Source organism: Tenebrio molitor, chromosome 5 (genome assembly GCF_963966145.1).
Source record: "Tenebrio molitor chromosome 5, icTenMoli1.1, whole genome shotgun sequence".
NCBI classification, from domain to species: domain Eukaryota; kingdom Metazoa; phylum Arthropoda; class Insecta; order Coleoptera; family Tenebrionidae; genus Tenebrio; species Tenebrio molitor.
The window spans coordinates 15682318-15709802 of record NC_091050.1 but is presented as its reverse complement, the minus strand read 5'-3'; the positions used below and the strand labels follow the sequence as shown (position 1 = coordinate 15709802).

Here is a 27485-nt window from a genome sequence, read left to right as displayed (position 1 = left end):
GCCTAAACAACTTTCTAAACTCCGAAGATAACACGCCGGTTCGTGAGTTTTTCCGGCGAGCTCTTGTCGGACTACATTACGTCAACTGCAGGAGGCGAGGTCTCGCGAGAGCACTCGCTTTAAAATGGCTCGACGGCCTTCGACGCCCCCATCCCGTGAGCTATCGACGTTGCAAAAGCGACGAACTGATATTATTACTATTATTGCGGCCATTACTATCGTTCCCTCCAGGACGTGGGAACGTGGGACGGGGAAAATCGATGGTACGAATTCGGCTGGGACCCGGAGGACGACGGCTCGGAGAGGTGAAGATCCGAGCGAGTGACGTGACGGGAGCATTCGTCGCCTTCTTGCAGACTGCATTTATTTCTGTAATTACGGAGTTATCCTCGGGCTTAGCGGAAGATTCCGCTGAAGTCGCTTTAAACGTCCTGACAAGCCGTCTCATTCTGATTCCGCTGCAACTGTCGCGGTGTGCATCCCGAGCTGATTTGCGGCTTTGTCTCAGCTTGTTAGTTTAATCCTTTCGGAACGGTTTCGCCGGGGAATCGGAAGAAGGGCGGGATGGCGCGCCGCCGGACGTAACAGTAAATTTCGCAAAGTTTGCCGGGAGCGATAATACCCATCAATATCGTCAAGTTTATTGAAATCCCCATGTTTGAGTCGGTCGGGCAGTCTTTACTTTGTTTAGCGGCAATTCCGCTCAAGATTGCCTGTCTGTTATGCTCTCGTATATATACGAGCAATATCCATTTGGTTTCTGCGGGAGACAGAAACCGTGGTCGCTTCACTAGCCCAAGTTTCCGAACCATTCACCACTTACTCAGATTGCCGATGATAAAATCCCGGCTGTTACATAGGAAAATTGAATTGAATCAGATATGGAATGCACACATAGGCTCAGCGAACAACTCCACGACGACGACGTCGAGCGGTGGAATTAACACTCGGACGCGTCTAAAACATTTCGTCGAGATGTTCTCAAATTATGACTGTTGTTCATTTTTGAAAACGAGCACGAACATAAATTGTGTTGTTGTTTACGTCGTTGCCTGGACCTTTTTTCTTGAGAAATTTGATGTCTCCGCCGCGCAATCACCACGCCGCGCCGCTACACTCTTTCTTCTTTTCTTTTTGGGAACCGCAGCTCCGGGAGGAACCCCCCGTCGTTCGGCTTCCACCGTTTTCGACAGACATTCAAAACAGCGTGATAAATCAGAGCGGCAGCGAATTCGACATTCCGGGATATACCTAGCGAGTCGATTTTTTCCGGATCATAATAGAGAAAAAACTCCGGAGGTCGTTATCGGAACGGAGTGTCGGAGATGCCGGCTCGAATTGGGTCAGGCGAGCCGACAAGAGTCGTGTGTGTTTACATCTGACGGATTTGTTTTTATAAATAGCGCCCGTCGTTCCAAAAATAATCGCCGCAAATATTTTTATTCGCGTTTGCGGTGCGGGTCGGGTGCAGTTCGCCCGGCTCGTTCGGGAGGTGGAAAAGAAAATGATGGTAAAACGGCAAAGAGTCGGTAATTTTTATCATCACGTCCGTATCGCGTGTTGCGGAATAATTACGTCGGCTAGGCGAAGAAAAAATGGCGTATGCGATCACGGACGGGGCACATCGGGGAGGTCGACCCCGCCGATTTGAATCCGGCGAGAGGGTGGGGAGCTAATTGGTGGATTTCCGTCGAAAGTTGGCCGATTGAAACGGGCACACGTGCTACGGGAAAAAATATCGTATCCGGTGGAAGATCTGAAAGTTGGCGAGCCCGTTGTGGAGCAGTTTTTAAATTGCAGTCGTCCTAATCCCGTCGGATGTGGATTGAGGCGGCGAACGCGATAACTGTCGAGATAAAACAAGGTGGGACTGGAGCCCAGGATTAATGCGTTATTTACAAAAGGAAACTTTCACGATACCGAATTAATTCGTTTTCAGCTGAAAAGTTTCACGGGGCTGTCGCTCATTCAGTCAACACTGTTGTTAAAGAAAACTAATCAGAGGAGATTTATTAGTGCAGTAAAGTTCCTACGATTCAATAGTCGTCGTCGCCGGATCGATACTTTTAATCATTATGTCCGCCTTGTTCCGCCGTCGAGTTCGGGTCGGACGGGGTGTGTTTACAAGTTTTTTTTCGCCACCCTCGGACGAGGCCAATTATCTGGAAAAGTTCCAGGTGCGTCGGCGGTCACCGAACGGCATACGTACGCACACACGTACGACGGTCGTTGGGGTATGCGAAAGGCATGCACGGTCTGTCACGGACTGGTAAATTACAACTGGTGATGCCGTCATATTCGGAATTCTCCACACCTTATCCTCGTTTGCATAAATCTGTCCGGCAATAACATATCATTAAGCTCGGAGACTTAGCGGCTCATAATTGGCATTGCATGTGCACGTTACGGGTTATTATTGGGCTTCATCGCACCCATTCCGTCGAGTTATGGGCCGTTGTCAGCTTATTGTAAATTAATATGTACTATTAGGTAAATGAATCTGTTGATGGGCTTTTGATTTAATCGATACGTCATCGTCGATGCCCTTTGCAATCGATTCAGCGTTGCCACGCACGTCCTCCATCACGCAACAACCGTCAACTGTCAAGTTTTTTTTTTCTTCCAGTTGTTGTTTCCCGTTTTCGTGTCGAATTTTTGTGATTTCCATTACGTAGGCGGCGGCAATCGAATTGTGCCGTTTAAGCGCGAGTAATTGAAATGCTAACTAACGCCGTTAGTCCAGGAGTGGAAAGCTTTCCAAACTGAAATCCCGTACGTTATCCAGTCAAACCGATTGTTATTTGAGATCGTAAGCTGTCTCACGCTACCGCCGCGTACACAATGGCCTGGAAGAGAGGAAACTGCCGGCCAGGATCGGATCAGACTAAGCCCCGGATTGATCCCGCACCCTGATTACGATGAGAGTTAACGACACGGCCCCAGAAGGTGACGTTTCTTCCAACGGTGGATCTTCACGTCGGCGGACTTTGAGAGGAGAGAATTTGAACAATCAGCGAGGAACGGTAATTGCTTGAGGTCGTCGGTGGAGTCGGCTTTCCTTGCGGCTGGTGGTTCTTTCCGCTACGGAATCGAACACTTGGTTCGCGTTAGAAAAAAATCAAAAAATCATCGCCGATTTCGGTTCCGTCAGTTGGAAATGGAAGCGATTCCGGCGGAAGGTGACCGCGTCGGGGCGGGGTTTCATGGAGGGGTGCGTGGCAGTCGGGACACGTCGCCCCGATCTATTTACTCCGAGTGTATGAGAATTGAAATCGAAAATCCTGCTCTTTTCCGCCTGAAAAACATTTTCGACTCCTTACACGTGATAGTGCGACACTGATAGCGAAAAAATAGTCGCGAGGTACCGGCCCCGGCGTATGCATATATATTAGGTGAATTTCCGAGGTCGCGACTGTGCGCTTTTTTATTATCCGAACCCCGGCCGGGGTTCGACAGCCATTTGCATAAGGGTGAGCCGGGGCCGGCGCTCGTTGCGGTGGTGGTTTTTTTAACCGGGGGCCTCGTACACGCGATAAGTTATAATTTTACGACGCGGATTCATTAGAATTTTGACGGAGGAGGAGGAGGAAGAAAAAATGCACGACGACAGAGTTCCGAGGTCGGGTCGGTCTTTGAGGGGACGATGTTTCGGTTAAATTTAAGGGAGGAATGCGGAGGTGTTCCGGACATTCCGCGCTAGAAAGTCCCGTATTAAACGTTTATTATGCCGGAGTCTGTGCGACGTTTCTACTGTTTTAATTAAATTCGAGCTTACGTATCATCGATGCAACGCAGAGGTAACGGTCTCCGACGGTCCGGTGGAATGGGACGGATCGGCGTTACACGTCTGCTCCGGGATTAAACCCGGAGAAGTTCTCCACTTAGGCTGCGGTTTTTGATGAATTCTTAACGGCGGACGCTTTCATCATTCATAACAATTTGTTCGCCAGGGTCTGGAACGACCCGGACCGCCGCCTCGTCGTACAAGGCCACAATAGAAAATTAGCGTAATAACGTATGCAGCGGAATAGCAAAAGAGTCTTTGACAAAAGGGGCGGATGACGCGCACTCGATAATTTTACTTGCTCGGTTGTGAGGTTTTTATTATGGACGTACTACAAACAACCGAGTTGAAAATGTCAACGATAAAGCGGAGAGATCGTTCCTCTAAGGGTGGTCACGATTTATTCGTGTCGTAAAATTTAAATATTTTGTTCGACAACTAGAGAAGACCGAAGCAGAAAATCGATCGACCAGTCATTTTTACCAAGTATTATTATTATGTTCCATTAACCATGATGAGTTAACCGTGTCTGTTCACTTTTTATTAACATGTTAAATAAATCGAATGAAAAATTATATAAAATTGGCACAAGGAGGCTTTAAATCAGACTTGCGGATGTCATAAGAAAAGGTTGATGAATTTTGACTAGATGCTTGCGCGAGGGATCAAAAACCAAAATGTCATGCAGTTTTCTGCATTCGATTCTTTCCAATTAAATTCGTAAAATATTGTTCTTAGATTTAATCTAGTTCAAATGGTACTAGGGATGTGGTCATTTTATTAACAAATAATAATGAAATATTCCAGCGCATCCACCATTTCTGCGAGTGATATATTTGCTGTGTTCTCAGTTAACACTTGAAATAGAATCGTCCAATTTTTTGGATTCGATTCGTCGTGGTTAAGTTTATAAGGAACAGTTTTAATATTTATTCCAGCCGAAACGATTACAAGAATATCGTCATTTTCATAAAAAACATATCCCGGCGCATCCACCATTGGATATATCTGCTGATTTCTCCATTAATTTTTGAGTTGTATTAAAGATAAAACAGAATTTTTAGATTTAAGATTTTAAGTAGTTACAAAGAAATCTTTTTTTTCGAAAAAATATCCGTCTTTTACATATTTTTTTTGTTCGCCACTGTCAGAATTTGAGAATTTTCTCCTGTGTGAACGAATTTTGATAAATGTCACAACTTGTCATGTCATGGGCTTTTTTGGTACTCGTGGGCCTTTAAAACGCTCGTTTCACTAACCCAATTTACACAAGAACTCGTAAAATAAACTACTATTGCCCTAAATGTCACCCTTAATGAACGTTGCAAAGAAACGTGTGCTCACAAACGTTTGTTTTGTGGCCTAATGCTTGCTTCTTTTTTCGTCAACATGTTAGTTTCGTCAGTTGTCTGATATTTCGTGGAACAAGAATTGTAAAACGCAGGAATGGAAGTGGATGACCATCAATATGGATTACAGAAACCGTTGAAAGAATTTGAGAAGTACCGTAATACAAAATGAACGGAAAATTCCAATTTATCTTTTATCACAATAAATGAAGGTATGATCAAAATGAAGTTACGCACCAGAAAGATTTGTCAAATAAGAATTCACGCGTTACATAATTTACAATATATGTAGTAAATAAGAGTAATGTATTAATATAATACATACACTTTCAACTATCTAAATTGAATAAATGCCAAGAAAGTAGATTATCGCTATCACTGTTTTATATCGGAAACACAGAGGAGCAGGAATTTTAATTTATAAAAGTGGTTCTAGAACGGAACCTTGAGGGACGCGAGAGCTCATATAATAAGCAAAAAATAAAAAGAGATTATAGACAACTTTGTCAAAATTAAGATTAGACGATTTGTTTTTATTTTTAACAGAAACCGAGACGATAATGGTGATCCAGTGGGGAGAACATACTGAGTTGATGTACTGGTGCAGGAGTACTGAGATGTAGGATCGCGATAGCCATGTTGCCGTAATAGTATTTTACAGTAGAAGTCCGTTAGGATAGCCTTTACTGCCGAGCCAGAGATTTTGTGAGACGAGCTCGCAGAGCGAGTCGAATAATACTGGCGAGGCAGTAAAGGCCCTAACGGCCGGTTTCATAATGTATTTTAAAAGCGGTTTTAAATTTAAAACCACCTTTAACCAAAAATTGTGTTTCATATTCATTAAAGGCGTCTTTAAATCCTTAAAACCCCCTTTAACTTTAAAAGCTCGTTGTCGGCCTTTTATCTCGTTAAAGGTGGATTTAAATAGGGAACATAACCTCAATTACATGACAAGTGACATTTCGCTAGGCTAGTGCATTGCCACAAATTGCTGCTTTTTTTTGTGAATTAGTAGGTACTTACCGAATAATTAAATCAACATTTCGGAAACTTATAGGTATTCAGAAAATAAAGATATTCCATGAATTCATTAGTTTTTATTGCTCAATTGTTTTCTTGCTAATTCAATCTAAGTCTAATAGGTAACAGTTTTTTCCTTTCATGTTCTTCTCTTTCCTCTCTTCTCTTTAAGTGTAGGATCTTATTTTATACAAGTTTTGTTTTAGATTTATAAAATTCCTCCTTCACTTGAAAGGTTGGATTTGGCATTTTTGGTCGCAATCTTTTATTAATCGGATGTTTTAATTTGGCGCTGCTCCACTAGCAAAATGTAAAATGCAGAATATAAACAAAAATTAAAATACCTACTCGAAATACAATTCAAAGTCCCAGGGAAACAGTTGCGAGTTACCAAAACTTTCAAACGTTGACTGTAAAATTCCCTAGAATTCCCTAGGAAAATGACTACGTACACACGGTGAATGATTCGTTTTCGAACTAATGCAAATTTTAACTAATGTTTCGATAGTCCGTGTTTATGAAATGCAGTCTCCTTTATTTTAGATTTAAAGTCGCATTTACCTTAAAGGCGCATTTTATTAAAGGAGACTTTAGGGTCGGATTATGAAACCGGCCGTAACGGACGTGTATTGGTACAATAGTTTTTGTAATATCTCTACGATTCGTTCACAATTATCTTTTTGAAATACAATACGCCATCGAAAAAACCGAATGATTAATAAGTGTGCGGAGGACGTCGTCATGTCAACCGTTGTTTGTGAAAAAAAATTGTCCCAATGTTGTTTGTCAGATTTGTTCAACGCTTAACTTTCCGTTGAAAACAAATGAATGAAATCAATAAAGAATCGCAATCAAGCTATTCCCGATGTCCGGAAGTGTGGTCATCCTTATTGCCTGGAAAATCGCGCTTGTGTTAGTGTTAAAATTGTGAAGCATCATCTTCGATCTTGTCTACATTTGCTGCTGTTTGTCAGATTTGTTCAACACTTAACTTTCCGTTGAAAATAAACGACTGAAATCAATCAAAAATCGCGATCAAGTTATTCCCTATGTCCGGATGGCCGCAGAGCAAGTGAGGTCATCGTTATTCCCTGCAAAATCGCGCTTGTGTTGGTGTTAAAATTCTAAAGCATCATCTTCGATCTCGTCTATATCTGCTAGTGGCATACGGATTTCGATTAATTCAAGGTGTGTCCCATAACATTAAACATTAATGTACCAATTGTAAAAAAGTTGAAAAATAAAGTTTAGATCTACGTTGCTATAGTTATTTAGTCATTCATAACGGCCGCTCCCGCTCATAACGGACACCCTTAACGGGCTCCGGCCGTTATGATTATGAGGTTGTTTACATGGTGACAAACAGTCCGGAAAGCCACCTTTAACAACTAGATATTACAAAAAATGTGCAATATGGGGATAAATTGAGCCAATTTTGAATCGAGAATTCGAGATGCATCTATGGATTAAGTCGAGATGGTGTTGTATCGTTTCCTCCGTGAGGTAGGTTTTGCGGTTTTGCCGGTCGACGGTGAATCCTTGCGGCGTACACGTCCCGGGATTTAATAACGGCCATCGGATGCATGCAAGAGAATCCCTGGCGCTATTAATATGATAAAAACCTCATTACCGCAGTCGTGTTTGCACGTAGTGTTGTGGATGTAGCGACGTTCCGTAATTATGCACACGTGTTTTGCGCATTGTCCCGAGCGGTGAATACCAACTATGTGGGGCTTTTCTCTTTGCACCGTTCCGCGCGTCTCCACATTGTCCTGTAAAAATGCGAAAGCGGGTTCGTCGGCCCCCCTCGTCCTCCGTGTCATTTTTCATTTGAAACGCCGAGTTTTCGTGTCGCACGCGGCCTCGTAGCTATCGACGTCGGAGTGACGTCGAGGACGCGTCGACCCCGTCAAAAAAGGTGGCGCACCACCATCGAAGGGGTACGTAATTGGCGCGACTCTCCGGGACGTGTTTATTCGGTAATCCTATCCGGGACTTATCCTAAATTCCCGTCAGCGGCGTAATGTTCACTCTCATCTTCATGCGTGCTGCTTTTAATTAGGACGATTTGTGTTTCGTCGGCGTCGTAAACGAGCACGACCCTCTCCTGCGGAGAAAGGGAGCGCCACGGGCTGGGCCGCTTCTTGGGTTTGCCCACGTCGTGTACCACCCCCGGTGCCTTTTAATTTCACCTCTGGCCGTGTGTCGTAGCAAGACGATGCCGCTCCCGTTTTATCGTCGGCGAGGGCTTTCGAACGCGACACGTCACTCTCGAGATGCGTCATTCATTCTGCATTCGGCTCTTCGATCCCGACGTACTCTCGAGGTGGGGTCGCGTCCGACACCGCGACTCTCGCCCTACTCGCACCGGGTGCTTTTAAAAGTTTAATTAAACACTAGTTGTCATAGTTTACGCTGACATTTATTGTAAAGTTCATGTCGTGCACTTCGGTAATGAAAGCGAGGCTCCGGATGACGTCTTCTAACGAAGCGGAAATGCCTCGTGAGTGTCGAAAGAAACGAATTACTTGCGATGACTTTTACCGAAATTTGTCCTGTATCGGTGTAGCATCTGTCGCGTGCGATAAATGTCACTCGCGTCGTCGCCGCAACGCACTCGATTTGCGAAATGAAGAAAAATCGTCCGAGGTGTGGTCATTACGACACGCCACTTCGAGACCAGAATGTCCGACATTTGTCAAGGATTTGGTCGGAGTCTATTTCGGAACAGTCGGTACGTGGCCCGGCAGGAATCCGTTCATGGTTAAACACGATTCATCTTACATCGCCAACGCTTGGAATTCGGTGTTAACATCGGCGTCGCGAAAGGAAAAATGAAAACCCACCCTCGGCATGCTCGACGCGCAAACTTTTAAAAATTCGAGGCAAATTGCGACTTGGTTCATAATTGTTGGACTCGTTTCGGGTCGTAACAAAAGTCGGATCTACACCGGTGCGTTTTCTCGGTGACGTTGCGACACGATAAGTCCGCAGATGGGGACAGATTCGCCGGCGGAAAACAAAACGCAACAATAAAACGCGCAGCTTAGGTTCAAAGAGACAAGATTGACTCGAGATGAGGATGGCATGGCTTACGTGCCTGGAATCACGCCGGCGAATTTTAAAGCAGTGTGCGAACGTTAATAACCGGGATCGCATATTTTGCATTTGGCGTTCATATTGTCGAGGTTCGTGCCTAACGCGAATAAGAAACCGAAATAAAACTAACGATCGTGCGAGGGGAAAAAATTGTTTATTTGAAACTTCCAGTCGTAAGGTGTGAGACAGAAATTTATCGTCAGATTCGAGTTCCGCTCCTTCAACTCACGATGCAACTTTAATAATGGAGGCGCGTTTTTGTCGCGATTTTTCGGTGATAGTTCTGTGCAATAAGTGAGCAAGAAGAGTGACGTTTTTGTCTATTATGAAAATGATACTTTCATCACTCAATTTAGTGAGGAAAATAGGCGTTTGCATCACTAGTGAGGAAAATGGAGGGGAAAGTAAACTCACTAGTGAGGAAAATTTATTTAACAATCTACTACCTACTTATTAATATAAAAATTTAAGACACTGTTATTTGCATTAATTGAAACTCCAGATCCGGAAAATTCAAAAAATTGGAGAGTAAAATAATTATAAAGAAATTTAAAATTGAGACTCATTTTCATAAGCGATGTTGGAAAAAATAGTACATATACACAACTCGTGATCAAAGTGCGATTTTTCAACTCGCAATACTATCCTCACTCGCTGGCGTTCGAGAGTATTTATCATGTATTGCTTGTTGAAAAATCAGGCACTTTCATCACTTATAGTGTAATATACTATGTTTCGACGAGTGGTGAAATAAATATTGTGAGATAAAACTATTCTTTTGTATTTTTTAATCCAGATCTCGTCGAACTTTTGTTTCTCCGGGTAGCTTTCCGTTTTAGCAACTTGAGCACTGTTGCCTTGTAGAAATTGGACTCGAAAAACTGCCAAATTTTGTGGTTAATTTTTCTCGTCATGCTGCAAGGCAACACATTTTCATCGATAACAGAAAATGATCCTGCAGAAAAAGCTGTGGTGTAATTACGGTCGAAGAAATGATCATGTTTCTGCAAAAAATCCGGATACACTTGGAAGTTTTCCTTTTTGAATAAAGTACAAGAAACGAGGCGTCGGTGTTATTTTGTTCTCGTGCGCTCTTGAGCCCCTTTTAGCGGTCTTTGTTCTGCAGCCGACTTGTTGATTGACGGACGCCTGTCTTCGCCCAGTCGTTCGCATCGGCTGCATGTTTTATATCATCAGCACCACCTTTGATGTAGTTTATACGTCTGTCAATTATCGGTCCAACCCTCGTCAAAGTCGGGGCGCATTCCGAATCGACCAGTTCGCTCCCCGCAAAACTGAGATGTCACAGGAAGAAAAAAACTAATTCTCTTAATTTCTGTTCGCAGGTAAGAGTCCGGATGCGGCGGCGGCCGCCACCTCCCGAATCGATACCTCTTCGCCGCCACTTCCGTTCACCGTGAGTAATTCATGCGGGAGGCGGTGCGTGATGCGTCCCTCATTATCATCCCGACTTGGCACGTGATTCGTACGTTTACGAGCGTCCGACCTGGATGCACGCCCGCCCCCCTGGCAACCCGTTCCGGGGCGGTTTATGAGTGTCCAGTTGATTGACGCGTCTACAAATTGCCACGTCACGTGGCTGAAATTCCCAATTGGCACTGCCGCCCCTGAATACTTATAACGGCGGCCGCCGCGCCACCTCCGGCATTTGTAAAACTGGAATTGCGGAGTAAACGGTTCGGGCGGCCCCGTTTGTTGTGGAATTACTCGTTATTTTTGTTGTTGGTGTGCGCGGACGTGATCGCCGTGGCTTTTTTGCGAAACAGGCGACAATGGGGCCGCCGATTTTTTTTCTCTTTGGGAGGACGATTAATTTACGATCGAGCGGACGTCGATTTGAGCGTTTGTTGTTTTTTTTTTGTGTGCCCGACTGGGGGATGTTAAAGTGCCAAAAACACGTGAATCGACGCGGAAAAAGTTGGCCAATTATTAATTATTTTTTTAATGGGGCGGCAGTTGCGAGAGATAAATCGGCATAATGGCGATCGGAAGGGGTGTCGCCGCGTATTTTTTTTTTGCCCCTTCGAATCAATTCGCAGCAAAACACGTGAGACGCGCTTTAATCGAGTCGAATCGAGTTAGTTCAGTTGAGCGACACAATGTGGGTAATTACGAAGCGATGAGAATAAAATATTCTCCCAGGATTCATAAGTACACCTTATCGGCCCTGTAACAGACAGTTGCGTAATTAACTCCGTTTTGGGAACAAATTACCGGTCGAATAAAATTATCTCTGGAGGGCCAGAACGTCGGTGTTTGTGCCGGTTTCGATTTTGCACCGGGTCCGGGTACCGTGGCGCATTCGCGAGCCGGCTCCGTCGTCGCAGATCTAGATACCACGACGTATTTCCGAGACATAATTTGGCGTTTCAATGGAGGCAACGAGCGGGAGCGGTTCGCAATGTTGTCGTGATTAGCCCCGATTATGGTCGATTTTACGATTTTTCTCGTTTACTCCCGGAAAGGATTGTTATTAAAGCTTAATCAAGCGGTAGCGAAAATTCGCAGCCATTATTATTCAAGAAATTCTCCCGTTTACGGCGTCGTAAATAATGTTTATAGAATTACGACTGAATATTTCATAGTGAAACACAAAATGTGTATTTAGGGGGGGTGGGGGCTTCCTCTTGGCGAAGTACATGCGGCGGAACCCACTCCGTGCGTCCTTTTATTAGGCGTTTTTTTATTGTGAGCCCGTATCGAAGTTCGTGATTCATAAAATCCCTAATGTATGCATTTTTCGCGGAGACACTGTCACTTATCCTTTTTCCCCCCGTTCAGGAAAATTCGGTACGACGACGTTATCCAGGAACAATATGACGCGTCATAATTTGCCTTTATCGACGTCGATAATTTAAACGTTAACCGGTGGGGCTTCCGTAAATTACGACCTGATTAAAAATACCGGAGTACTTACTTCAAATTAACGACTATAAAATGCAGTTATCGCTCGAACACGTCGTAAAATACGTTCGGAATTGTGAATTATGCTGGGGCGTTCCTTGTTCGGTTTGAAATTGTCCCTTGTCGGTATCAACCGCCGCCAGACGAGTTTAAAAACACGTCAGTCTGTTCAAACGAAATTATCATCGAAAATGTCCCCTTGGAAATTGTGGTTCCGGCCGTCGCAAAACTAGTTACAAGTCTTTCTGGATGACCATCGGCAACGTAATTACGAGAGGTCGATGGCGGCGCGCTAATTGCAGTGCTAGACCGCAATCGCCAATTTATAAAATTGTTTTTAATAAGACACGTCAACGGGTTATCGTTTACGGTTATCGTTATGCCGTCATTTTATGGGGTGCATGCAGTTCGACGGTTGCACATGGCACCGGAACGAAGCGATTTTCAGTCTGCATACCTACCGTGCGCCCCCATAACAGTTTGTTTTAATTGGCCCATTTTGAAGTTGTTTGTTCGGCCCTAATGCGAACGGATCAATTCACCTCTCTCGATTAGCTTCGACAATGTAAAAGTGGCGATTCGTCCGTTCGCTGTTGATTTTTGTATTTTTTCAATCGCACGGTTCGTTTTAGCGATTTATTGGATTTTTCCTCTTAATTAAAGCCGTATTTCTCTATTATTGCGGCGATTAAAACAATAACACTCCTCTAATTTATCGACGCTGCTGTGGTCGGTTGTTTGCATTTTAAATTGAAAAATAATAAAACGTTTCCACTGATACACGGGATGGTTTGCAACAAAATCGGGTTACGGTCGTCCTTCTCGGGTTTCCAAAAATAATTCCAACTAACGATCATCACGTCCGATTGCATTAATTGAGCGTTGGCGATTTCGAATGTACTGAGGATTTTATTTGGACGTCGCATGACCGCAGGACGTGCGGGTTTAATTGTTGAAAAAATATTTACGAAAATGTGACGGTTGGAATTTCGATTTGAAAAATACTAAAACGTTTTCGGTGTACGGAATGGTGACAGAAAGCCGTCAGAATGTTTCGTAAGCTGCCACATTTGCCGATCGAAATTGATACTCGGTCAGGAGTTGAGAATTGGGTGGCTAAAATGTAAGCTAGGTCAGTGTACGCTCGTAGAGAGGCAAGGGGAAGGGAACAGATGATAAAATCGAAAATGAAAGGATCGGTCAAATCAAAGAGAAGTTGTCTGATTCTAAAACGTGGTCTGCGAGGATTCGTTCCCGACAAACCCCAATCCGAAATCAAACATGCATTAGATGGTCATGGAAGATCCAATCTGGCATGCCAAGGGTGAAGAAGCGCCGAAAGTCGTCAAGCAGAACATCGTTCCTGGCGACTGTGAATTTACAAATTTACAACTATTTACAAATTTACAACTGTCGTAAATTAGTACGAGTATGTTAATTTTGAAAATTCAAATATTGCAACGAACAAAAGATCTTCGGGATATTGTTAGAGGAAGAACGCAGCTGTGGGAACGTCTTCTTTATTCACCTGATCTAAATCCTTTGGATTTTAACTGTTCAGTTCAAGCGCCATTTGAATTAGTTGTTGGATACGTGATAAATTTCTAATGAAACACGGGAGCACCTATATCGTGGAGCGATAATGTCGGAAGCACTGCATAAACCTTGAAAGCAAATATGTTTGATTCATAATAAAGTACGGGCTCCAATAAGGCGAACTAAAGGTTTTCAAAAAACAAGTTACTAGAAGGAAATACGTTTTTGATCGACATGCTTTTTTGAGTGTTAAGGTAATGCATCAACCATTATTTCTGAGTGAGCATTAATGCAGAGGAGCGACGAAAGAGAGGAACTGGTTTTGACAATACGATCACCGCTAATATTAGAACATTCTTTAAAGCTGTGTACGAGTAAATCATTTTCAATTTGTAGTTTTAATTTTTTCTTCAATAAACGATGTTTTCGTTCCCTTACTTCTTTCAGTATACCTCAGGGTGGTCCCGATATAACCTGCCAAAAAAATTCTGGGTCATTAGAAGGATCTAAAAAGTCGGGAAAACCCCGTTTTATTAGATCCAAAATTATGGGGTTAAATTTCCACACCCATTCAACACTGCTGTTTACAAAAGTACGTAAAAGTTTGTCCAGCGAGAGATTGGTTGACATAGAAGTCACTAAATTCTACATAGAGAAAGTACCGTGTGAGCAACAAGTACTGATTGAGTTGGTAATAAATTCTGGTGATTTTTGGTGACTTTTATGTCATGTTCCAACGAGAAAACCATTTTATTAATAAAAGATTACAAAAACCAAAAAGTTTAAATTTGAAATGTATACCAGGTGTCAATATTGTCAATAAAACAAACCGAAATAGGTACAATTCAGTCTTGAAAATTTTATGTAAAATTTTTTTTTGCCAACTGTAACAGTTATTGTTGCTCACCCTGTAGTACCTAGCGCACGGAAAATTTGAAGTACCGAGTGACTATAAATGATTGAAGGAAAATAGTGGATTGGCAACACTGATGCAGTTGGTAGTGCAAGTCTTCTCGTGCTCATCTGTCAATCATTTCTATTTAGGTTAGGTTAAGTTACGAAGTACGTTGTCGATTTAGATTTTTTTGACGTTTGTTGCAATTTTAAACATTATGTGTGTCATGCCAACGATGTTGCCAACTAAAGATTTCAAATGTGTTACCAACACAAAATAATTTTCAATCATTTATAGTCACTCGGAATATCCTTCAAGCAGTAACATTTTTGCCCCGAAATTATGCTCTAATTAATGTATTCTACTGCATTTTGCAGTGTTGTATACCTATTAGCCGTTCACGATTGTTTTAAACACGCAGCAGGCCAATGTATTTTTTTGTTATATTGACATCAGGCTCTGTCATATGAGGTTTCGCTTTTTAATATTCGCCGTGTTGTCAATTCTGGTATACTTTGTCCAGCGAGAGATTGGGAGATTTTAAATTGTATTAAATTAACCCAACACTACAAAATGCACCAGAATACATTAATTAGAGCATAATTTCTACTTCCTCAACGTAGAATTTAGTGGTTTTTATGTCAACTTGTCAACCAATCTCTCGCTGGGGCCCAATTCTTGAAATCACTGGAAAATATTTGTTTGAGAATATTTTCCCATAAATGAATTCCCAGTAGAATTGAAAATGTTCTCATATCTGTATTCTTGAACTGTTTGGAAAATTAAATAAAATTATTGGAAAATGATTTTACATGAGAATTTAGAAATGCAATATGTTGAGAGTTAGGATCAAACGGGTCTAATTTCCGATAAAGTCTTTGTGCTTGGGCAACCATTATTTGGATTGCAATGAATTCTTTCATTTTTTTTTTCTTTTACAAACACAATTATGTATTAGCAAAAGTGTCACATTTGACAGTCGACATAAGTTCAGAATACACTTTTGCATTTACTTTGCACTTTTGCACTTTTTGCAGAAAATTTGCTTATTTTTCCAATGAGAATTAATTCCATCGATTCAAGAATTGTGCACCTGGTCAAACTTTATTAATTTTGTTACCTAATCATAATTTACCTATTTTAATATACCTATGTATTAGGAATCTTCTTAAACGAAAACTGCGCTACAAATGTGTATGTTTCATTTCAATTTAAATGTTAGATCATTGTTCCTAATGCCTTCAATTATTTAAAAAAATTAGCAAACTGGCAGCAGTGTTTGGTTCAATTATAACCTCAAATAGATTTATTATGGCAAATCACAATACTGCCAACTAAAATGTCAGATTTTCATAGATAGTCCGAATTTGAAACAATCGTGAATGCTGTATAGTCAGGAATTAATTGTTGGTGTTTGTAAGTATGACAGTATCTAAGCAACCATACCCGAATCGTTTGTGACAAATCTGACAAATTGAATCAATTTAATGACATTTATTGAAAACGCTGTACATACGTTGTGTCCGTTAATTCACCAGGTTATTAAGGTACAAAAGCCGATTTAGTAGCCTGAGATAAATGATAAATGAATAATAAATAAAGTGGTATTCTTCAAAGTGTAAATAAATGTAGAGGTAGTTTGTGCAAAATTGTGGAAGAACTGTGTAATAAGAGTATCGTCTTAATTGTGGGTAAACAGTGAAAATAATGTACTTATTGAATAAATTATTTTTTTTAACGTCCGTCAAAAAAAGTGCAAGTTTTTTCATTCGTTTGCGTTCATAAAATATGTGATTTTTGAATCGGTCAAGAAGCGTTAAAAAAAGTGCTATAGCGGTTCATTTTTGCACGCATTTTGCGTTAAAAAAAGTGCCGTAGCGTGTCATTTTTTAACGCAATTATAAAATTTTTCATTCATAATTAGTATTTTTTTTTAACGAATTCGTATGTAAATTGGGATTTTTTTGGCATGAGTGGGCCAATTTAAAACGCGAAGAAAACGAGCGTTTTAAAGGTCCACGGGTTCACACAGGAGATAATGTACAAATTTTGAGTGTCGAAAAAATTGTTATCTTAACTTACGGGCGCCAAAAATTTTTTGTATGCAACTCGTTAGTAAAGTATCTTCTTTTTACTCGGCGGATTTGCGCACTCGCTTCGCTCGAGCGGCAAATTTTCCTTCTCGTAAAAAAAGTATTACTTTACTCACTTGTTGCATAAATAACTAATATTTTACATAATTTGTACTTTCAACTTCAACTTTAAGAATAATATAATTAATAAAAGGTAACTGTAAACAAGATTAGAAAAACAGAATTCATCATTTCTGGGTTATTACTAATCTGGTTTGCAGCGTCTGCTATGCGTTCCCGGAGTTGGTCTTCTGTATTTATGTCAACTTCGTACACCAAATCTTTCGTGTGGGCCCAAAAAGTAAAAAATCAAAAGCGGTTAAATCGAGGACGCCATTGTATTGGAACCAGTCAGAACCAGCCTCGCATAAATGCAGATGTAGCTCCACAAAAGTACAACGGAACGGAAGGTATCCTTCAGGAAAACGCTCGCCGTATGGTCGCCTTGCCGGTCTTGAATTACCAGGTGATTCGCCATAGAGTAAATGCAAATCGATGTATTCTTGTTTTGTAAACTTCATAACTTTTTAGGATTCTCAAATTTAAAATTAAACTTGACAAATGGCGTAGGTGTTACAGGTACCGTTGCTAAAGACATTACAACCAAGCAACCAGAATTACCTTTTTAAACCCGATTAACTCACTAGCGTACAGCAAATTTTAAATTATTTTTATCTCGAAAATGAAAAAACTTGTTAGAAACGTTTTCTGTGTATGAGTTCTGCTCATCGTCATTTATTACTGGATTTCTTTTGGCAGGTTATATCGGGACCACTCTGTATTATTTAAAAACTTTTTGTGTAAAAACCGAAATTGCTAACAAATAGCAAAATTTTCCATGAAGACTATATTTTCCTGTTCCCCACGAATCACTTAACTAATATGTATATTTAATTTTAAAAAATCAATTCAGCAACAGTCAATTAAAATCGAGTCAATTGGTAACGTGACCTGATTTGGCATTCTTGATTTACAAATTTTCTTTTTAACTGTTATAGTAAGAGATTTACGTTCAAACATCTTTACATTTGCTTGCCTGTTAGATCTGGATTTTGGAAAATTAAGGATAATTGCCGTATCAACAAAATAATGATCGACCTCACATATTATTAAATTTTTTTCTTACTATTTTATCGAATACATGTGCGGCTTATTCTTATTATTAATTTTTTTATGAAAATACGTCAATTTAAATTTTCATCGTGTAAAGACTGTAAAGTGTTCCAGTTATTTTGCGGTTTATTCAAACGGAAAGAAATCTAAATCTCAGTTTAGTTATACTATTTTGTAACTGCTTACGGTGATCGTGAATAAGGATTTTTTCGCTTTTTTCAAGTCAAAGTTTTCTTGATTCACGTACTTGGGGGACATTTAGCGGGAAACATTTCAAAGAGTTCCTCGTTTGACCGAATTCCACGTCTTCTCGGCATTTAAACCAGCATTGAATTTTTTTTTTATTGAAGTCGGCAATACTTCGCTTTGAATTCAGCTGAATGTGCTAATTGCAGGTGAAAAAGCTATTCATCCACTCTGAATGAAGATTTTTTTGTCGGACCGCGTAACATCAGCGAGTTTGATAAATATGTAAATTCTAAAGAGAAAAATAAAAACGTTAAATCTCCGGAGGGAAGTCCGTGAATGTAGATTCGAAACTAAAAACGCTCGAAATAAATGTCAAAAATGTTTTTCGTTCCGTGTTGTATCGAGATTCCAGAATAATGATGGGCTTGTAATTTTATGTGGAGATGTGGGTCTGAAGCAGCTGGGTGTAGCCCGTGCAATCATCAATTTACACTTACTAAATAAAAACGTCGAAGAGAATTCTGTAATTTTAACGTAATGAATGTCGTAAAAAATTATCTGATTGCTGTCATTAATTCATTCGGAAATAGTCACGTGATTGTTTTTTTTTTTTTTTTTTTTTGTTAGTCACTTCACGTCACTTTCATGTGCAGCACACGAGCGCATAAATGAATGCAAAGCTGGCGGAGTGGCCGTAACGTTCCGCCGAGCCAAAATCGGAAACAGAACCGAACCGAATTATTAAAATGGGTCCCAAAAATGGAAGTTAACTGGCGTTAGTCACGATATATTCGCACTAATAAATTTTAACGTCACATTTCTCCCGTACTTATGCCGTAGTCTGTTCTTTTATTTTTCGTTTTATCGCAGAATTATACTTTCAATTTTTTTTATTGTCATCGTTGCCGTTTAAATCGCGAAGAATTCCTTTCCGTCGGCGGTTCGGTACCGAGAAAAAATCCTCGGTAATGTGCCCGTTTCGTCGGTGGCGTGACGGAAAGACTTCCATTTGTCGCACGATAATCTTCCTGTTCGGGGGAGAGGGTGTCATGTTTAAAAGTGCAATCGTCAGGATGGTCGTCCTCTCGCGATGCCGATCACGTCCTGCCATTCGACCGGGTCGACGCCGCGATCCCGATTGGCGTGTTTCTGTTTTTCTTGTTCGCAACATCGATTCGGGCAGAGGAGCTCGTCCTCGCACCCCGCCGTTAATAATAAATTCATTTGTGAAGTTTTAATGAAATGGAATAACGATGGAGTGTTTTTTAAAAGTCCCTTCCGTTAATTTGCAAAACAATGTACCTGCACCGTACCGGAAATTCGACGTAATCCGGGCGTCAAGATATAAATAACGTTGTTGAAACGATCGCGCCTATGCTACCGCCGCCGGATTTATGACGTTCGCTTTAATTTCTGCCTAATTGATATTCGCGTGAATTACGCATTTTACTATTTGCATGATGAAAATACGTTGTCGCTCGCTCCGATTTTTTCCGGGTCTAGCGGTCGCCCTCCGGTCCTTCAGGAGTCCCACCCCGGCGACCCGGCGACCTGGACCCCGCCGCTTGGACATTAGCCGCTAATTTATCCTCCGGACCGATCGAGTTCCACGCCCCTGCGCGCTATTTACGTCGTCGCAAATAAAATAAACTGCAAATATCCACACGACGCCGGATTAAGACACGCCGACCGTGATTTACAATATTCCGGGTGGGCGGGGACGGCGGTGGCGGTTTTTCCGTCGTGCGAATTGGTTCACCTGGTCGCGAGACGGTTGTCGTAGTCCGCGGCGTGTTTACACGACGCGGGAGAGACGGAATCGAGAGATCATTTCGCTCCCCCAAGACCAGGAGACGTAACTCGATATCATCCCTCCGGTCGTCGTGCGCTTCCTGGGCGCACGAGATCGAGTTTGTATTAAATATTAACAGCCGAAAACACTTTGTCACTTCGTCGACAATATGACGAAACCGGGAAAGAATCAGGTTCGCGCTACGGGAAATCTGATTTGCCTCGCCCGCAGATGGAACGAAGTTAGGGCGAAATTTTAAATTAATCCAGTTTTTCAACCCCGTCTTGGAAAAGTGGGAGGCAAAGCCCGGCCCGCAACCTGGAAGTTGAGCGTCAAGTGCGAACTGTTTTTGGGAAACAAATTTAATCAAAAAAATCGCACACGACATGTTGACTTTCGCTCAAATCTCGCCCAAATCCTCGGACAGTCTGATGGTGTAGGGAACGTTGTGGATGGTGTTGTTGGTGAAAGCGGTCTTCGACAGGATCTCCTGGACTAGTTCCTGTTTGTACATGGCCCACCTCTGATCTTCTAGGAAATTCTTGAAGACCATCTCGGTGCTCGGAATGTGTCGAGTCAAGAACTGTTCGATTGCCTTGAAGGTGATCATGCTCTTGTCCATCAGAAAATACCGCGGCAGGAGCAAACACTCGCTCTCTCCGGCCGAGACGATGATCCTGTTCTTCAGGCTCTCGCCGACGTTGAAGCACGCCAATCTGTTGAAAGTGCACACTTTGATGAAGTGAGTGCGGACGCTGGGCATGATGAAGGAAGGTCGCAGAGAAGGTCTCGACGTGCTTATAGCGGGTCGCAGCGTCGGTCTCAGCAGTCCGGCGTGGGACTCTTCCTTCTTGTGCAATTTTTTGATGTCCTTGTAGACGGCGAGGCTCGGTCGCCCCTCCTGTTCTTCGGGGTTCGTGATCAGGGTGTAGTGGGGGATGCCCTCTTTGTAGGAGGTCTTGATGGTCATGTGTTCGATGAGGTAGCAGCTGCCTTTGGTGACGAAGTACACGCAGTCCAGCTGTCCCCCGGAGCTGCTCAAGATGATCTGGTCCGGATCGTAGTTCTTCTTTTTTGCCAAGATGCAACTCTCTCGGATGTCCACTTGGTTCCAGTTTTTGAAGTAGGTGAACCAGGACATGTTCATCTGCACTTCGGCCCACTGGTTGGCCACCGTCTCTTTCAGGACTCGGTCGAAATCGTCCCGTTTCACGTAGAGAAATTCCGACGCTTCCGTGGTGGTGACGGTGGCGGTTCGGGCGATGTCGTGCAGCAGACCCACCTCTCCGAAGTAGTTTCCCGGTCCCATTATCAGGACGTCTTTGGTGACTTCTTGTTGCAAGAGTCTGTCGTAATAAGTCTGACTTACCACCACTTCTCCCGTCAGGATCACGTACAAGTTGAGGGGTTCGTAGTTTTGCTTGACGATCACCCTGTTCGGTCCGAAGTAGTTGAAATACATGATCCCGGGGAGTTGGTTTTTCACTTCGGAGGGGTATCGTCTGAAGCACTTGAGATTGCCGATGATCCTTCTCAGGTGATTCTTCTCGGCTTCGGTTCTCAGCTCTTGGGGCTTGTTCAGCACGGATTTGTCTTTCAGAGTGAGTATGCTCTTCTTGCCTTTCTTCCTGGTCAGGACTTGGATGTTCTTTTTGACGTTTTCGCCGAGCTTTTCGTCTTCGATCTCTTGGAGCCAGCTCAGGTTGGCTATTATCAGCTTGACGAGGGCGCGGAACTTTCTTCGGGCGCTGACCGATCTCTGGTAGCGTTCTTCCGGCGACATCGATTTCCTTCGGGAGCGGTCCATTCTGGAGGCCATGGCGAGGAGGAGATTTGACGCGACACGTCAAACGTCCGACTGACGGATGAATCGAAGGAACGACGGCTACCAGGGTTACGTCGCAGATGTCGATGCCAACTCGTTGCGAGTGCGGGCGCACGATCGCTCGAAAAAACCAAATTACCGCCGGTCCTAATTCGGAAATAATCCAAACGGCACGTGACATCCGGAATTTAAATTTTTCCAATACAAGAAATCCCGTGTGGCCCGAGAAAATAACCTTCTCCGGGAAAAAGGAGGCCGCTCCGCTCCCGCTTTCAGTTCGCGTACGAACCGACGGTTGCGGCTCCGATTTATGACGTCATAAGATAAAAATTGATAGCGGAATATGTAAATGCGGGACCGGATCCGGACATGATTAACGATGTGAGGTCCGCCCGCGCCATCCTTCGGTGATGCTCGCGAAAATTGCCGGGAGGTCGGTCGGCTGGTGTGCGCGGTCACGATTGTAAATTTGTCCAAAAGTCGGTCTCGCCTCCGACAACAATCCTAAATCAGGATAATGCCCGATGCGATATATAATGGGAAGTCGGCGGCGGGAGGGTTTCGATTCTCGTGTGACGCCCGACGCGAATCGGGGACGTCCGAAAAAACCGGAAGCACCGTCGGCACGCATAATGTAACCGGAGGGCCGTAAATTTGGGCGTTCGTTTAATGCGTTTTCGGTTTAATCAGTCGAGCTTCGGTCCGGTGGCGCGTGTACGTAATAGAAAAGTTATGCGAAGTCGATTTCCCGATTGCGGGATTTGTTTATGTTGGGGGGACACGGTGAGCGGCCGCCGGCGGCAAGGGCGTACGGTTCCGGACCGCGGATCGAGCGGCGTGCGCCGACGGTTGACCGCGGAGTCGACTGATGTGCACCGGACTTATCGGCGGGATTAGCGCGATCGATGGCTCCTCCTTCCTCGTCGCCGGGTCCAGGATTAAATCAAATTTCGATCTCTAAAGCAGCACGCCTTCCTTTCACGTTCAATTGTGGAATAATGATTGTTCATTAGAGTGGCGCCGGTGACGTTGCCGGAATAATAATAATTTTCTTTATTTCGACGCGGTCCCGAAATGCCGTTCACATTTCAATTGCCTCCAACGACGTTACTATAAATTAACGGCTAATTTGCACACGATCACAATTGCGCGGCCGTTTCGAGTGCAGGTAATTCGAATGGGCGATGTTAACAAGTTCCACCGCCGCATTCGTTCCCCGCTGACTTCACCACCGTGTATGTTTATCCGACACGCATCGATTTTATCCGTGGCGGTTTTATTTTTTCGCTGGATGTGTTCTGAATTTCGACCGGAATTCGGTCTTTCAAAAGAGTTGTTAGCGGCGGGTGCAAAGCTCAACGTGCAGATGAATGATTTATGAGGGAGGAAAAAGAAGAATATTGGCCGGCCGGCCGCGGAGATGCAGCTTGCTTTTTTTTTAATTTCCATCCCCGATCATCACGTTCGACTTTGACTGGACGGATTTTTGGGTCTCGTCGGTGGAGGATTTCCGGTCTGTCAGTTGCACGCGATGACGCTATCTATCAAACTACAAGTGTGTCGGACATAATTTAGTTTGTAGTTTAAACTTTTCGGCACTCGGGGCGCAGTAAATTCAGAAAAGCACTTTTCGCGTTCGCTTTTTCGTGCGAAAACTTTTGGTAAAGAAGCGAAACAAACGGTGATGATATCCGAATTTGTTCCGTCGTCCTCCCGTTCGTTCGAGCGAAATTAAAGGGACGAAGGTCCAAGGCGGGAAAATCTGCGGTGGAAGTTGCGACTAATTAATCGGGAATATTTTCCGATCGCAGAGACCGGTCGGTGGACTTGGATGAAACAAAACCCTGACAAAAAAAAACGTTTCCGGTGCTTGATAAATAATAGAGTTACTTCCAATCAGAGTTGGCGAAAGTTTAAAACTTGTTGGCTCTAAAGTTCAAATTTGATTTTTTTTGGCTAAATAACGAATGAACTTTCACTGTTGCGTTTTCTTTCGTTCGTTCGAGACCGCGTTTTCGATTTTGTGCGGAAAACGAGAACATTCGGTTCGAGGGGAGAGTATCTTTCGCTTTTCGTCACGAGTGGATATCGAGTGGAGGCGTAAGTGGTCGTTTTCATTTTATCCTTGTTGCGGTCTGTCGTTGCGGGGAATCAAAAGGTGTTTCGGTCTTACGGTGAGGATCCAAACTGCCGCGAAAATATGCTCGTACTGCGGCAATAACGCCTAAAGACAACGCTGTTAGTGCTCGGCGGAAACCCATTTCGGCGAGCGACTCTCCGATGATGTTTTTTGGCAAAGACGTGAGCTTTGCTAATCCGAAAACTGCAAGATTGATGAAGCTCTCTTCGATTGAATGTTGCGTGTTGTGCGCAAAAACCGTCGTCGATCGGGACACGATGTTATGTTAATTCGGGACGCGAGGGAGAGTTGTTTGTTTGGCGAAGAAGAGTGCTGGAATCGAGATACATTTTGTTTTGGTAGAGGCGGTCGGATATTAATTAATCGCGTTATTTATACCCCATTAGCGGAGCCGTCTGGCCATTAGGAGAGTCCGAATAAATCGTCCAGAAAAAACTATTAAAGGAGGTGGCGCTTCGAGGTGAAGCCGTTTTCTGCATGCTCTCCATTTATCATGCCCGAACCGACAAAGATTCCGAGTTGTTCGAGATTAAGTTGGCGTTTTTAATTCGGAAGTTGAGTCGTCATCCGGCCACGGCACGGGGATGTAATGGTGCCGAAGACGTATTGAAGTTTCGACAAGCTTATTTATCTCGAGACGCAATAGCGATTCGTCTTGGCACTTCAAAACGAACAGCATCGGCAAAAAGCCCACCCTCACAAAGTACCTCGGAAGGAAGTATGGAGGATAAACAGCATAGGAATAAGCATGACGGATCAATACGTGTTGGTGCCCCGTCGACTTGGTGGATGGAGGCATTGTCAGGCTCCGGCTTCGCTTTCCGGTCCCGTCCCGCGAGGATCGCGATCTGCCATCGGCACGCGGGCGGGGTTCTTTTGATTTCCCGCCAAAAAAAAAAGGAAAAACATCCTCCTCTTCCTCCACCTTTACCAAGTAAGTTCGCTCTCCTTTCGGGATCCGCATCTGCGGCCCCAGGACGGGACAATAAACAGCACATCACGCGACGCAGAGATGGAGCGTCGGCCCGAGGCGACTCAACAATGTCCGCCACGTTACAATAATAAAGAAATAAAGGGCCGAGCCGAACGGCTCTGCGGCGTGGCACCGGTGTAAACGAGATAAGAGATGCGGGGGCCGATACCGCCGACAGAGAACGCTCCAATATGGCTCCTGGGAGTAGTTATGCAAAACTTGCGCCGAGCCCCGGCCTGCAGTTACACGGTTATGATGAAAGACCCATAAAGGGCACGTGAACACCTCTCACACCGCGCAACACCTAACGCCCCCGATGGCACTGGTTTTAATCCGCGTCGAGCGCCACCGCTCCCCGTTATTGTTCCACGATTAAAATTAATCTGTTTCCGTTGTGCGGCCGGAGGGAGTCGCACCGCGTGTTTTTTTTTTTTTGGTCGAAGGATCGGCCGAAGGAACAGGTTTCCGCCACCGGTGGAAGCGCTGACGGCGCTAATCGCGTCGTCTTCGTTGACGGGGCCGTTTATTTATCGAGTGGAGTCGGCAGCTCGGATTCTAAAAAGAGGTATTTAGAGACAACGAGGGACGATTAGGCGGACGACGCGGGGGCGGTCCGCCCCCTCGCGTCCCATTCCGATTCATCTCGCGCAAATCATTGCGTTATCTGGATCCTAGTTGAGCCGACGGAGGCTCCTGATCTGCGCCTCGTCGCCCGCGAGGAGCGTTCTCTCGTTTCGCCCTGAGCTTTTTATTTAACACACACGCCCTCATTCACATACCATCAACTTTATATTGTATCAATATCGAATTGGAGCGCACCAATATTCGAAATTGGATAACTCGCAACGTCTGATGGGGAAATTTAAATGCGGACGCGAAGATTGATCCTCGGCGGTGTTGCTCGCCGAGGTGTCGGCAAACTAAATTTCCAAATTGTCTTTTAAATTTTATCGGGCGAACTGTCAGGCTAAGTAGTCGATCCGTCGACACCGTTTTTCTTTTAGAAGAAATTGCCGAGCGCGTCTTATCAACTATTTTATAAGGATTGCTCCGGGAGAGATGCCAATTTAGAAGCGGAGCAGTCGTCGCCGACAATTCCCCACCAGACGTTAGATTATCCGCCTCTCGGTAATTACCTGACTATTACATAATACACCGGCCGAAGTGGATGTGGAAGAAGCAGTTCTCGACGCCGCGCCATTGTGCATGCGATCTGCATCTGGTCTCTTCTTGCAACTCCACCGGCGCTCCTCGTGATGCCCCTTGAATATCTAATAACGCTGTTTCGTTTGGTTAATCTCGCAGTTTGCCGGCGTACCGCTCTTGTCATGTTTTTTTTTCTCTTTTTGTTCCTTTCTTGCTTCCCGAGAGTCCGCGGATAAAACCGATGTGGTCGTTTCGTCAGCGAATTTGACTAATTAACAAGTCGAAAAGGGAAAATTGCAGAGCGTTTTTTCCTCACCGCACGCTCTCGGCTATGTCCAAAATGAAATTCTTCAAGCGACATCGAGATAAACGGCGTGCCGCACGACCAAAAGGAACTAACAACGGTATTGGAAACCAGCCACCACATTGTCAGTTGTTGACATTTTCCTATCGATCAATCTTGTTTGCCTTCAGCCGACGCACCGTTACCCCAGGGCTACTGACGGATTCCTATTTTTTTTCCTTGCGTTTATGAACTGATCTAAAATTGATGAGACGACCAAAGAAATCAAAATTAATGGCGTCAATGCGAATATATTTTTTTTTAATTAGGGTCCCCGAGGAAAGCTCCAGACAAGACAATGGACCGGTGAATAATGTAGGAGGTGTTGTTCTCAACTGTATCGGACAAACTTTCTTTTATTACTTTTGTCAATCTTTCTCGTTTATGGCGCAGTTTGTTTAGCGCTAGGGCTGCGGAGATTCTGATGTACCTAGAGCCACCGGGGGGGTCACAGTGAGCTTGTGACAAAACGGTTTTTTATATTTTCAAAATTAAATTATCGTTGGTACATCTTTCCAGGCACCATAGTGCAATGGACACATTTATTTTTGCTTTTTGACTCTTTAAGCGGCAGGTTTGTTTTGTCGGAAACACCTTTTTGTGATTTGTGCACTTGGTTGATTGTCTGGCAATTTCTTCTTGTTGTCGAATTTCTTGTTCTGCTGGTTCTTTTTTTACATTCTCTTATGATACAGATGAATTTCTTCCTCGTCATCGACCTTCTCGTGACCCCCTGAATATCGAGGACTTCATAAAATTGATCCATCTTCTGAATGCATCTTTTGTCAACGATTTTGTTGCGTTCTAGAAGAGGGTTGGTTTCTTTTTGCCTTCCTTGCTGACTGTTACTCGGTGATGGATTGTGTCGGGCAGTATAACATTCTTGTTAATTTTCCTTTGATTAACGGTCCCGGTGTAGTCTTTTTTCTTCAAGTCAGTATTTTGTCTGACCTGTCGATGTCTTTTTATCTCACAATTTCCTGTGCAAATTGAAGATTGCTCTTCAAAACGTACCAACGTGTTCCGTCTCTTGCTACCATTCCTGATGATTTCCTGATGTCATGGTCTGTTCTTCGTCACAAGTCTAAATGCCCAGAATTCTTCACATCTCGATCGTTCTTCGAAAGCTTCCAGAAGCTGCGGAATCGTATAAAACCCACTGAAATGTGGTAATTTATTACAATTCAAGGCAAATTTCATGAAATGTCTAAAGACGTAAACATT

The 27485-nt window shown here is 43.5% G+C and overlaps 2 protein-coding genes across 2 annotated transcripts in view; one reads left to right on the top strand and one right to left on the bottom strand.

The window, feature by feature from the left end:
- The window catches only part of mib1 (mind bomb 1), a 184008-nt gene that overhangs the window by 83284 nt on the left and 73239 nt on the right, over window positions 1-27485 (top strand). The window lies entirely within an intron of this gene.
- On the bottom strand, window positions 20170-21731 carry LOC138131715 (uncharacterized). Its single transcript, XM_069048892.1, has one exon. It carries the CDS (start codon window positions 21651-21653, stop codon window positions 20235-20237), a length of 1419 nt encoding a protein of 472 aa, XP_068904993.1. The 5' UTR covers window positions 21654-21731; the 3' UTR covers window positions 20170-20234.